This window comes from Canis lupus, chromosome 10 (genome assembly GCF_011100685.1).
Source record: "Canis lupus familiaris isolate Mischka breed German Shepherd chromosome 10, alternate assembly UU_Cfam_GSD_1.0, whole genome shotgun sequence".
Lineage (NCBI taxonomy): Eukaryota > Metazoa > Chordata > Mammalia > Carnivora > Canidae > Canis > Canis lupus.
The window spans coordinates 68,528,123-68,540,576 of record NC_049231.1 but is presented as its reverse complement, the minus strand read 5'-3'; the positions used below and the strand labels follow the sequence as shown (position 1 = coordinate 68,540,576).

At 47.1% G+C, this 12,454-nt stretch overlaps 1 protein-coding gene across 1 annotated transcript; it reads right to left on the bottom strand.

Annotated features, from left to right (window-relative positions):
• Window positions 1-1,638: 1,638 nt before the first annotated feature.
• PNO1 (partner of NOB1 homolog) lies at window positions 1,639-12,368 on the bottom strand. The gene is made up of 7 exons (XM_038551472.1): window positions 12,107-12,368; window positions 11,455-11,604; window positions 8,786-8,869; window positions 8,549-8,609; window positions 8,197-8,314; window positions 2,973-3,043; window positions 1,639-2,086 (listed from the first exon to the last, which is right to left on the bottom strand). Exons 1-7 carry the CDS (start codon window positions 12,317-12,319, stop codon window positions 2,019-2,021), a joined length of 765 nt encoding a protein of 254 aa, XP_038407400.1. The 5' UTR covers window positions 12,320-12,368; the 3' UTR covers window positions 1,639-2,018.
• Between the last annotated feature and the right edge of the window lie 86 nt (window positions 12,369-12,454).

Genomic DNA, 12,454 nt, shown 5'->3' with positions numbered 1-12,454 from the left:
GTGCATGACGGTTTTTTCTTGATTTGCCCATATCTGTAATGGATGCTAACTTACTGAACGTGTGATATAAAAGTAGCTGATCATGTCCCACCACTTGATATTATCCCTTCCCTTTTCTGCAAAGGTACTATTGGCTGGAAGAAAACATTGTGGTTAGCTTTCTAGGAAAGTAGTCTTCCCCTGTATAGTTTTTCTAGAAAAAACGGTTTTGTAATCGTAAGTGGAAAAGGGCAGGTTCAGTCAAGGTGAGTGAATCTTCAGTTGGGCACCTGCCTGCCATCGCTGTTCCTTCAACTGAGTGCTGCACATCATGGGCTCTGTCTGTGAGAGAAAAATCCCGGTGCTTGGTGTCCTTGCATGACATGGAGTTTTGCATGTAGATCAATTTAAAATGTACCTCTTGTTTACATAATTTGCATAATTTTAAAAGATAATGTTGCCAAACTTTGGAAATGTTAATGTTCAAACTGAAAATCTCCACTACATGTAACTTTCTTCCTCTGGATCAGTACGTGGCTTATAATCCCAGCCAGTGGTTTGATCTGTTCCAGTGTCAACGGCCATGTGCTCTGCTTCAAGGGGGAACTAGTCTTTTGTGAATTTTTTGTACATAAGTATTTGTTACAGATATTTTAGCAAATGCTTTCTATTTCTCTTGCTTGTGCATATCTTGGCTGGCGTTACAGAAAAATAGTGCAAACATTATTTCCTTACTGGGGAATGAGGGTTTTTTTCCTTCCCTTTTTTTTTTTTTTTTTTTTTTAGTGTGGGTGGGGGAGGGGTTTATGTTGAATGTTTAGTTTTTCTTCTGCATGAAACATCATGTTGTGGGATCTTTAGAAAACTTCATACTGTATGAATAAGAAAATAAAATATTTGAAACTTGCTCAAGTGTGTTCACAGTGGTCTTTGCTGGGCTTCCCAGCCATTTGATCGTGTCTTTGTTCACTTGGTAGTCGTTTTGCGCTTCTTTAAGATAAATGGATGTTCGGTATCTGACTAGAAGAACCTGCTTTGTCCCTGGTTGAAGCCACAGCACTACGAGCACCCACCAGGCCGCCCCCCACTGCTCCTCTGTGGCGCCTGCCGTCTCCCCACCAGGCCCACAGCTGCCGCCAGCAGGGCCGCCCCACCAGACACCCCTGCACCCGCCTCTCCTCCTCCCCTTCCTCCACATTTTCCCTCCGTGACAGGACGTACCTCGGCATCCTGTACATTGGTCTTCCCTGGTTATTGAAATAAGAACTCAGCAGGGGCAGTGACTGTTGTGTCCCCTGTTCACGGGCAGCCTCATGGTGGAGGCTACCTCGCTCTCCGTGCTCGCTCGTTACCGAGCAGAGGAGTATTTGGATGGGCAGCCCCAGGTCAGCAAGCTCTTGCGTTTGTAGGACATTGTGGTTTTCTTGGTAAAAACATTATTTTACCGTATTTCCCCTTCACCCAAACATTGGTTAAGGTCTGGCTACTTTCACTAAGTGCTTATTTGAAAAATAAAATTCTTGTATCAACCTTGTGATGTAATCTTTAATTTTATAAACTACAAAACAGATCAACCTTCCTTTGTTCACAAGTGATTTCTGAACTTGCTTCTAAAAAACCCACATGCCACCTAGTATTAAGGGTCATGATTCAGAGCGATTTTGTGAGCTGATTGTTTAATTACACTCCATAGACAAGAAATGTTTATAAAAAGTTACAAATTCATAAATAAATTCATATAGGACAGTTTAAACAAGGTTCCCTCCAATAAGAGCATTATTATGCAAATCTTTTATTTAAAATGAAGTGATAAATTATGATGTATAATTACGGTATTAAATTCAGATACGGGAAGGATCTTCAAGTTGCTGTATTATCAAACCTTTGCTTTCTGCTGATGCTTCTGGCTGAGAACGGAAGAAGCGATGAAGGCTGCAAGTGACTAAAAAGTTCTTCACGTGGTTTCCTGTGACCACAGGCAGAGGGCAAGGGCTTTTATTTACTCGAGTCCAAAGACAAGGTAAGCCTCTGATTTGAAATCAGAATCGATCTGCTGCTCTGCTAGCCACGGCTCGGATATTGCCGTAAACCTTTGATGGAGGATTTCCTGCAGAGGAAAATAAACACACCTGTGTAAATACACTCACGGATACAGAAGACACACGGAAAGCCATCTGCAACTCTAAGAACGCACATTTTCCAGTGGAACGTTCTTAACAAAAGAACCATAAACCATACCCAATGTATACTCTAAAAATATTTTAAATCCTAAGGGTCAAAGGCACTGAGTTATCTAAATATTTCACAAGGAAGCTGGTCAGTCTGATCTGGGCACTGGTGGAAAATCCCATTTCGAGCGAGCTCCTACAATCCTGTAACTCTTAGGCAGAAGTTGCTGGCTTTGCTGCACAGTTTGAAAATAGGACCAGGGCGCCCGGGTGGCTCGGCTGGCTGAGTGAGCATCGGACTTGGTTTTGGCCGTGGCCCCAATCCCAGGGTCATCAGATTGAGCCGTGAGCTGGGTCTCTGCGCTCAGTGCCGAGTCTGCTTAGGACTGCCCTCCACACCCCCTTCACCCACGGAGTCACCTCCACACCCCCTTCACCCACGGAGTCACGCTTGTTCGCTCAAACCTTTTTTTTTTTTTTTTTTTTTTTTTAAAGGGCAAAGTGCATCTATTAGGTTGACTTGTGATCAGCAGCTCCCTTTTTGTTGGAACCTAAAACACAATGCCTGCCTGCTATTCTGGAATGGCTTTTCATGGCACCTCGGGAAAGCAGCAAACATTTAAGCAACATAACCCAATAAACCTTTTCTCCAGCAAACTGACAGAATCCAAGCAAAAATACTTTAGACCCACATTTGCCAACCCTTGTTTCTACTTGTAATCTTTAACATCATCCTTAACCTGAACTGATTTGCAAATGTGGTTTGAGTTCTAAATCCCCTAGATTCTTTCCAGAGAAAACCGCCAAGGAATAAATTATTCTTACCCAGGATGAGGTTGCAAATGGCAGTTCTTGCCATCTTGATGTTTTGGAAAGAGCCAAGGATGTGAACTTTCCTGCAAGAGAGAATGTGAGATGAGTGAGCAACAAAAAAGCATTTCCTTAACTAAATCCCATAATCCAGAAACCCTGGAAAATCATTAGACACAGATCCCTAAAAAAAAAGATGGTGGTAATGGTCGCACAACTCTAAATACACTAAAAATCACTCTGAAGGAGAAGTCTGTGGTATGTAACTTACATCCCAATAAGAATTAGGAGAGACACAAAATTTAAGAAGCCAAGAATTTTAAGATTCTTGACTAATAATAGCTACCATCAAGTGAGTGCTTTTTATGGGCCAGGGCTTTATGTGTTCCCGCTGAATCCGCACGAGCGTTGTTAAGGTAGATGGTATTCCCATTTTATAAATGAGGAAAGAAATTTACAAGAAATAAAGAGATCTGCCTCATTCTACACTGGCAGAGCTGTCCTCAAGAACCCAGCAGAGTCCCCCTGTACTTCATTAAAACATTTGGATTTCAACTGCAAAGTTCTAAAGGTCATCTAAATTTCTTCACCACTCAGGATCATCCAGGCCCAATGGAAACTTCTGGCTGACTCAAGAGGGACAATATAGTATTTTGCCATTTTGAGCCCATCTTCCAAAATGTCAGTAAACGGACACCAAAATTGGCAGTGGGAACATCAAACAGAACCCTCCCACCCAGATGGGCCCAGGCATTTCTGAAAGTGGGGTTAAAAATGACAAAATCTGTTCAAGATGATGCCTAGACCTTCTCCACTGTAACTGGCAAAATTACCGACATGGGGGGAGCCCCCCAGCTATTAGGTGTTGCTCCCTGGGAAAGGTAAAAGATGTGGTGCCTGGACCAGGGGTACCAGGTACAGCTGAGGTACGGATGCCACGTTACAAACAGGCAATGTCAAGCAAATATTTGCACACTTAATTGAGACCTCCCAACTATCTTCCATAACTGGGCTTCAAAGTCTGGCAGCAAAGAGCCTGGAGAATGCTTCTCTGGGGGAACCCGACCTGCTCAATAATAAACACGGAAAGATCCACCAGGGCTCCCTGAAGAACAGCCTGGCGATCGGTATGTAAGTGAAGCCTACATTCAGCCAGCATCCTCCCCCTGCCCCCGGGATGCCCGGAGACCAGGACTTCTAGTCTGCTCTCGGCTGCCTCACCCCTGAACGTGTGGCACACCCTGAGGATCAAAAAAAAGAAAAGAAAAAGAGGCTACAACCAGCTAGGTGAAGATAGAGAAACGGACACTACGAGGAGAAAAGAATGAAAACGGCAAAGACCAGAAAATCCAGTCGGTAGAGAAGCTATTTTCATGTGAATCAAGGGCACGGTGTTAAGAAAACTAAAAGGATTAGAAGACAGAGTTACAGAAAGGAATTAGAGACAGGATAAGGAAAGAAAAAGGGAAACCAAAGCAGTTCAAGAAAATTTCTAAGAATTATAGAAAATGAGTTTCTACTTTGAAAGGGCCCAGTAAGAGAAATAAAAATAGACCCACGCTAACACACAGCACTATGAAATTTCAGACATAATACAACTGCCAGCTAGTTCGCTCAAAGAATCAGGTATCAAGATGGCACTGGCCCTCTTAGTAGCAACACTGAAAGCTGGGCTACAGCAACGTCTTCAAAAATTCTGAACAGATGGGATTTATATAACAGAACTCTATGGTTGGCCAGGAGAGAGGACATCTTTGGAACTAGAAGTTCTCAAAACACAATCTTCCTAAGCTGAGCTAGCTCCTCGACTACATACGGCATCAAAATAAGGAGTCGGGGGGGCGGGGGCAAAGGGAATGCAGGGTTGGTCAAACAGCACAAGCTTCCAGTTACAAAACAAGTGAAGCCCTGGGGATGTGATGTATACAGCATGCCTAGTAGAGTCTACATAATGGAAAGGTGCTAAGAGTAAACCTTAAAAGTTTTCACACAAGAAAAAACAAATTTGTAACTGTGGTGATGGATGTTAGCCAGACTTATGGGGGTGCTCAGTTTGCAATATATACAAATATCAAATCAGAAAAGAGAAACAAAAAAACCATAAGGAGCACTCGGGGGAAAAAGAATCCAACAACCAAGGGATTCAAACAGCAAAAGGTGAGAGGAAACCCAGGATGCCAAGTGGGTGCCAGGCAGAGAGGGCAGCAGTGTTTCTGAGAAAAAAGGCTCCAGGAGAGATTTCTCCAACGTTTGATGCATCTGGAAACACCAAGAGGATAGAACAACATACAGCTTTTTAATGGGTTTTACTGATAGATAATTAGCACACAGATAAAGAAGATTTTTCTTTAAAGATTTTATTTACTTATCTGAGTGAGAGAGAGCGCAAGCACGTGCAAGAGAGGGAACCTGGGCAGGGGGAGAAGCAGGCTCCCCAGAGCAGGGAGCATGATGCGGCGCTCAGTCCCGGGACTCCAAGATCATGACCTGAGCTAAAGGCAGACGCTTAACCAATGGAGCCACCCCTGCGGCCCAAGATTTATCTATTCAAGTGAAAACAAGGTGGTAAGGGACAGAGTGATCACAGTTACCACCTGGCCCAGCTGGTGATATGCTGAGCACTGACAGCCCAGGGAATACTCCATGTCGGTCTTAACAAAACCCACAAGGTACTGGAGAACGCAGGGAGGGCTAAGTACACTGGGTGTTTTAACGGCTGAGTAGTTGGGGTAGAGGTGGGAGGACAGATGAAAAAAACCTGAATTTTCAAGTTTCATAGTAGAATGTCAACAGTTAATCTGAAAAAACAAGTCAAGAAGCTGGTATATAAACAAGGTATTTGAAAATATGGATATATGATTTTTAAAAGTTAGCTAAAAGAGTTGAAATTAGTTCCTTTGAGGAAGAGGAAATGGGAGTAGGTGGTACAAATGTGGGGCTTGCTAAGTACATGTACGTGTCATTTCGATAAAAATAAAAATTCTTGACAATAGCAGAGGAAAGATGAGGAAACAGCGAGCATACGTAAGTGTGAGTAGTTGTGCCGCTGAAACCACCAAAGGGACGGGGCGGTGGCTGGAGTGGAGGTCTCAGGACCCACAAGTAACATGACTTCCCATCTGATGCACTGAGTTTATTTGGAATAGTATCCTGCTCACATCGTACTGTAGTTTACCAGGTTATCAGCAACTCATCAAAAACAACTCTTACAGGTGCCTGCAAGTCTGTGTCATGGTCACAGCGTTATCAGGAAGTTGCTGAACATGTGGATTTCAAATTAGCTTATTCATACCACACACTCCATTTCAAGTAGTATGTGACTCAGTTTGTAACTCGGTAATAGCACCATTATTCTTAGCGGCCCCAAACTGCAAACAGCCCAAACCTCCATCCACTGGGAATGGATGAACAAAATGCAGACCTCACGCCAGTACTTGGCTTGTAAGAACTGCTGACCTACCCAAGGAACGGAGACACTCCAAACAGCAAGCTAATTAAAACAAGCCATACACCAAAGACTGCATCCTCCTGTGCACTTCCATTTATACACATTTCTAGAAAAGGCAAAACCATGACAGAAGGTAGATGAGTGACGGCCTGGGGTTGAGGTGGGATCACAGACCGGCCTATACATCTTCCTGAAACTGAAACAGGTAATGTGGTTTGTATGTACATCACGCTGCAGTAAAGCTATTAAAAAAGCTAGTTCAACTAGTTAATTTTACGTTAACACTCATCAACGTACTTAAAGTTTTAAACTTCATAGGACCCATAATTTGATCAGTGCATCAGTTACATTTTTAAATCCTCAAAAGTCTCCAGGGCGACATATGATACTTTCTAATGTGGTGTGGATTTCAAAATATTTTAATTTCTGGTTCGAAACAAGCTCTCCTCACGGCTGCATACTCCCAACTCCAGGCTCGCCTCGCAAGGACCAAGGTTACAATAAGCCTGTCTTCCAGGAAGGGGGCCGTCAACGTGGTGGTGTGGTTAACCCTCCACTGTAAACCAGAGTCCAAAACTTAGTTCTAAAAAATGGTGAGCCCGAGTTTAGAACAAAGATAGGAGGATTCTAAATAAAATGATTCCTGGGTTTAGTAGCGGGCAGGTCCCTCCTCCTGTCAGTCAACTGCTTCGTTCCCCAACTTGGCGGCATTATATAACCTCCACACCATCTGCCAGGAGCCCCGACCTGGCACCGCAGCAGCTGCAGCCCCGCCGGGGCTAATCCCAGCTTGACTTCCTGCACCCTGACTTTAAGCCTGGCTCCTCTCCTTTCCGTTCACATAGAGCTGCTCTCTAGCTTTTCACCTAACGTGCAATACTCACCATCCTCCCGTGAAAAGCCTTTACATAGAATTTAAAAATATTTATTAAATTATGCACATGTATTTCTTTCTTTACAAGGAAAGTCACAATGGCATTTATTTTTTTTTATTTTTATTTTTTTTTAAAGATATACCATATATATCAGGGCTTGGTAAGTTATGAACCACAGGCCACATTCAGCTTGCTGCTTATTTTTTTTTTTTAATTTTTATTTATTTATGATAGTCACAGAGAGAGAGAGAGAGAGGCAGAGACATAGGCAGAAGGAGAAGCAGGCTCCATGCACCGGGAGCCCGACGTGGGATTCGATCCCGGGTCTCCAGGATCGCGCCCTGGGCCAAAGGCAGGCGCCAAACCGCTGCGCCACCCAGGGATCCCCACAATGGCATTTAAAACACCCACTCCTTCCTCTCTCCTACTGATGTACCGGTCCCCTCGGATACTATTTAAATCTTCACCTGTCAAGTAACTTCTTTTAATAGTAATTATAAACATTTCCTTTGCTTTTTTGAAGATTCTATTTATTTGAGAGAGAGAGAGAGAGAGAGCACGAAGAAGGGAGGGGCAGAAGGAGAAGCAGGCTCCCTGCTGAGCAGGGAACCCGGAGCAAGACTCGATCCCAGGGCCCCTGGACGGCGACCTGAGCAGAAGGCAGAAGATCAACCGACTGAGCCACCCAGGCACCCCTAATCATTTCCTTTATTGCTGAGAAAAAAAGCTTAATTCCTGAGATTTTTCTCAACTCACTTAATCTGCTTCCAAAGTAACTGTATTTCATCCAGAACTGCACACTGGCAAAGAGTCAGTGGCAACATTATGCATGAAATCCAATTTTTATGACTCCTTGAAGCCAGCAAAAGATCACATATAAATCAGGACAATAATATTCTCAAGACCAGATACTTACACATCAGCCAAAACTATCCGTGTCCGTGTCACATTCTCTATGGTGAACTTGGTTTTTCCTCCTTTGCCAGCAATTCTTCCTATTGCCCTGGACAGGTGGTCTCCCTTTAGGGGCTTCACTAAATGAGAGAAGCAAGACCTGAGGAGGCAAGCGACTTCAGCACGCCACCCACTCCATCATGAAATTTAATCACTAACTGAATTAACCCTCCTAAAAGACGCAAAAAAACTTTTTTGAACCTGCCGATAACACAGGTCAACTGATGCCATGAGAAAGCTAAGAGTCTCCTACAATACAAAGTCAGCAGTACAAAAGTACAACAGTTAAGGGAAAAACACCACCCTAGACTCACCATCTGTAATTTCAAAAGACTCTAGGAAGAGATCATCCAACCTAATGAGGGCAAGCGCGTCCTACAACATAAAAATTAAAGCTGTGAAGTCCTTCTGTTTACATACCTGAGAATAACTGTTAAAATTCACCAGACCTAGAAGACTCAAAAAATATTTTTTTAAAAAGCTCAAACCCGTTGAAATGTTCATACTAAGTGTTTTTAAGCACCCAATTCAAATGTCACAAAGTCACTCACCTCCACCTGAAACCCAAGAATAAAGGCTTTCACAAAATCTGCTGCTTTTGTTAGAGCACTAACATCCTTGGTTTCTTTACAAGTCTGTTACAAAAACAAAAAAAAACAAAAAAAAAACACACATATTAAGACCAGAGGTGAAAATATTACAATAAAACACCAGGGCAGACTTTCCTCATTATTAAAATTTCCTTAACCACCATCCTTCCCCAATATATCCTCTATGACCCAGTTTTTGGTGAGATAAGCACTGTGTTGATTTTGCACAATGAAATGCTCCCAGCTCCAGAGTTGGGTAGTTCCATCTGAAGACTACACCCCAAGACCCATGGGACTCGGGGGCCAACGGCAGGATTCCTCTGGCAGCCCAGTGGCCCACAGCTCAGGGACCCCCTCTTCTCTTCTCCCCCTGGGAGTGCTGATCTCCTCTCCTGACTTCAATCATCGTCATACGCCCATGTTTCCCAGAGCACTAACTGCGGGACCCACTACCATGAATGGTGTAAGCGGGAATCTCGTCCTTAAAGGCTTTATTAGATACCTGCAGAAATAGCTGCTACTCGTAAAGTCCCCACCACTCACAATGACACGCACCGCAAAGGTGCCTTACGCACAACAGCTCTAGTCTCCATGACAACACTGAATATTAAGTAACATAAACCCCTTTTTATTTGAGGAAAATAAAGTACTAAAATGTGAAAAAGGCAGAATTCTGACACAGGTCTGATTCCAAAACCTTCATCTCCATTCTCCGATGTAGTTGAGGAGACCAAATATTTGAGAAATTTCAAACTACCCGAGGTTGTGTGATACACACCTCAAACCAGATCCCGCTCCCATCCCGTCTGTGAGTGACCCTGGGCAAGTCCCACAGATGCTCCGGGTCTTAGGTTTCCTCACTGGTAAAGTAAACGGGTCCGCGTGGGGGGTCCTGAAGGTCCCCCAGCATCAAGACTCACTTGTTAGTGACGGACCTTGATGAACATACTCCTTTTACTCTCAGTTTGCTCACATCTAGAGGCCGCAGGGCTGTGCATGCGAAGCACCCCGTGTGCCTGGCAGCTGGCCGTACCGACGGGTGTGAGTGGAATCCAGACTGACACCTCTGCGACATGTCCTAAGACAGCCAGGCACAGTCTGAAGAGGTGACTGGAACATGGGCCCATCCCAAGGGCGAGAGCACTGGAGCTGGACTCTGAGATGACAGGAGTTGAGGCCGCAAAGGAATAGAGTACGGGGGAGAAGGCCTGCTCCCCGCGGCAAAGTCCCCCACAGGTAGGGACCCGGAAATGCTCAAAGAGCTGGTGACATGAACCTGGGGCTTAGATTCCTACTTACAAAGGCAAGGTCATTCAAAAAGCCAACTCTTACCTTTGAGAGGTTTTGAAGATACTCGGGGTGAAAGCCGTGCGGTCCAGGAAAAGTAACCCGCACCAGCACGGGGGGGGGGGGGGGGGGGGGGGAGTGGGGAGTGGGGAGTTCAAAGCAATGAAGCAAGGGAAACCTCTGCGGAAACAAGCCGTTCTGGCACAAAAGGACAAGGACCTGCACGGAAGTGACCGTGAGAACAAAGAGGAGTTCTGCTGCCAACGTCTAGATTTTAAACTTTACCAACTACTTAAAGCAGTGCCTCTGCTTTATTCCGTCATTCTAGTTCAGCAGAGAGGAGTCTTCAGCGGTCCTGAGGATGCTGGGTGGCTCAGCGGTTGAGTGTCTGCCTTCAGCCCAGGGCGTGACCCCAGCGTCCCGGGATCGAGTCCCACATTGGGCTCCCTGCGTGGAGCCTGCTTCTCCCTCTGCCTGTGTCTCTGCCTCTCTTTCTGTGTGTGTGTCTCGTGAATAAATAAAATCTTAAAAAATGGAAAGTATAATTTTGGTCATCGATTCTGATATATAAAACTGGTGCCCAGAAAAGGAAGCCCAAAGTCGACCTTGCCTAGCTTCTGAGCTGACGCCATGGAAAGCAGGTATGTGCGCGTGTCCCTTACACGCTCCTTCCTGTGTAGGACACAACCGCTTTACCCAGCCTGGTCTCCTTTCCACGCAGAATATCATCAAGATACACGCACAGGCATCGTCAGTATTTTGGTAGGACCTTGGATGCACCTGATGGATGCAACGAGTATTTTTTTTTTAATTTTTTTTTTATTCATTTATGATAGTCACAGAGAGAGAGAGAGGCAGAGACACAGGCAGAGGGAGAAGCAGGCTCCATGCACCGGGAGCCCGACATGGGATTCGATCCCGGGTCTCCAGGATCGCGCCCTGGGCCAAAGGCAGGCACCAAACCGCTGCGCCACCCAGGGATCCCCATTTTTTTTTTTTTTGAAGATTCATTTATTCACGAGACACACACACACACACACACACACACAGAGAAGCAGAGACCCAGGCAGAGGGAGAAGCAGGTGCACGCAGGGAGCCCAATGCTGACTCGATTCGGGGACCCGGGGTCACGCCCTGGGCTGCAGGCGGCGGGATGCCAGCCCGATCCAACGACTACTTGGGTTGAATGCATGCACATTTTGAAGACTCCTCCGTGTGGCCATTTAACAAAACAAATCCCCGTTAAACGAAGTCTATTCACGCCTTCTCACCCCCGCCCGCAGGAGAGCAACAGACCCCGACACATTTGGGAACATTTGGGAACTGGCTGACATCCTCCTTACCCTAATTTCCACATTCCTCGATTTCAGGTTAAACCGTATCTGAAGCCCCAGGTGCTCTACGATGGGCGTGAATATCTTCATCCAGTTCTCTTTTAAGGGCGTGTACCTGTTGGCCGGGACGGCAATCTTCCTGGTTTCTTCTTTCCCACCCTAGGATCAAAGGACACGCAGGTCAGGAGATGCCCCGGGGGCCGCAGGTGCAACCCTGAGCGGGCCGTCCTTCCCCAGGACGCTTGGGCTCGACGGATTAAAACCTCCTGGCGCAGAGCCCCAGCTTGGAGGAATTCACTAAAGATGCCCCGGGGGATGCGGGGGCGGGGCCACGAGGCGAGGGGGCGGGGCGAGTGCGGAAGGGGCGGGGCCACGAGGCGAGGGGCGGGACTAGTGTGGAAGGGGCGGGGCCACGAGACGAGGGGCGGAGCGACAGGAGGGGGCGGGGCGGGCTCAGCGGCTTGGCGCCGCCTTCCGCCCAGGGCGTGACCCCAGGTCCCGGGTTCGAGTCCCGCGTCGGGCTCCCCGCAGGGCGCCTGCTTCTCCCTCCGCCTGTGTCTCTCATGAATTAGCAAAATCTTAAGGACTTCCCTCGGGAGCAGCCCCGCAGCTCCGGCAGCACCCGCAGGCCCCGGCCCCGCCGCGCGGTCCCCGCTAGTACCAGGACTCCATCCCCGGCGAGGGGCGGGAATACGGGCCTCTTCGCGGGCCGGGCCTCCTCCGTGTCCATGCGGCCCGCGTCCGCGCCCTCGCCCGCCGCCGACAGCTGCTCAGCCCGCCGTTTCTTCGCCCGCCGAGCACCCCTGCGGGCGACCGGGGTGAAGCCGTCCCCGGCCGCGGCGCTCTGGGCGTCCATCTCCGTCTCCGCCTCCATCCCCGCGGAGCTCCGGCGCCAACATGTGCTTCCGACCCCGACGCGGGCGCCGCTGCACTGCGCAGGCGCACGTCGCGGGGGCGGGGCTGCGTCGGCCAACGAGCCGCAGGGCCCCGCCCCGTGCCCTCGGGGTCC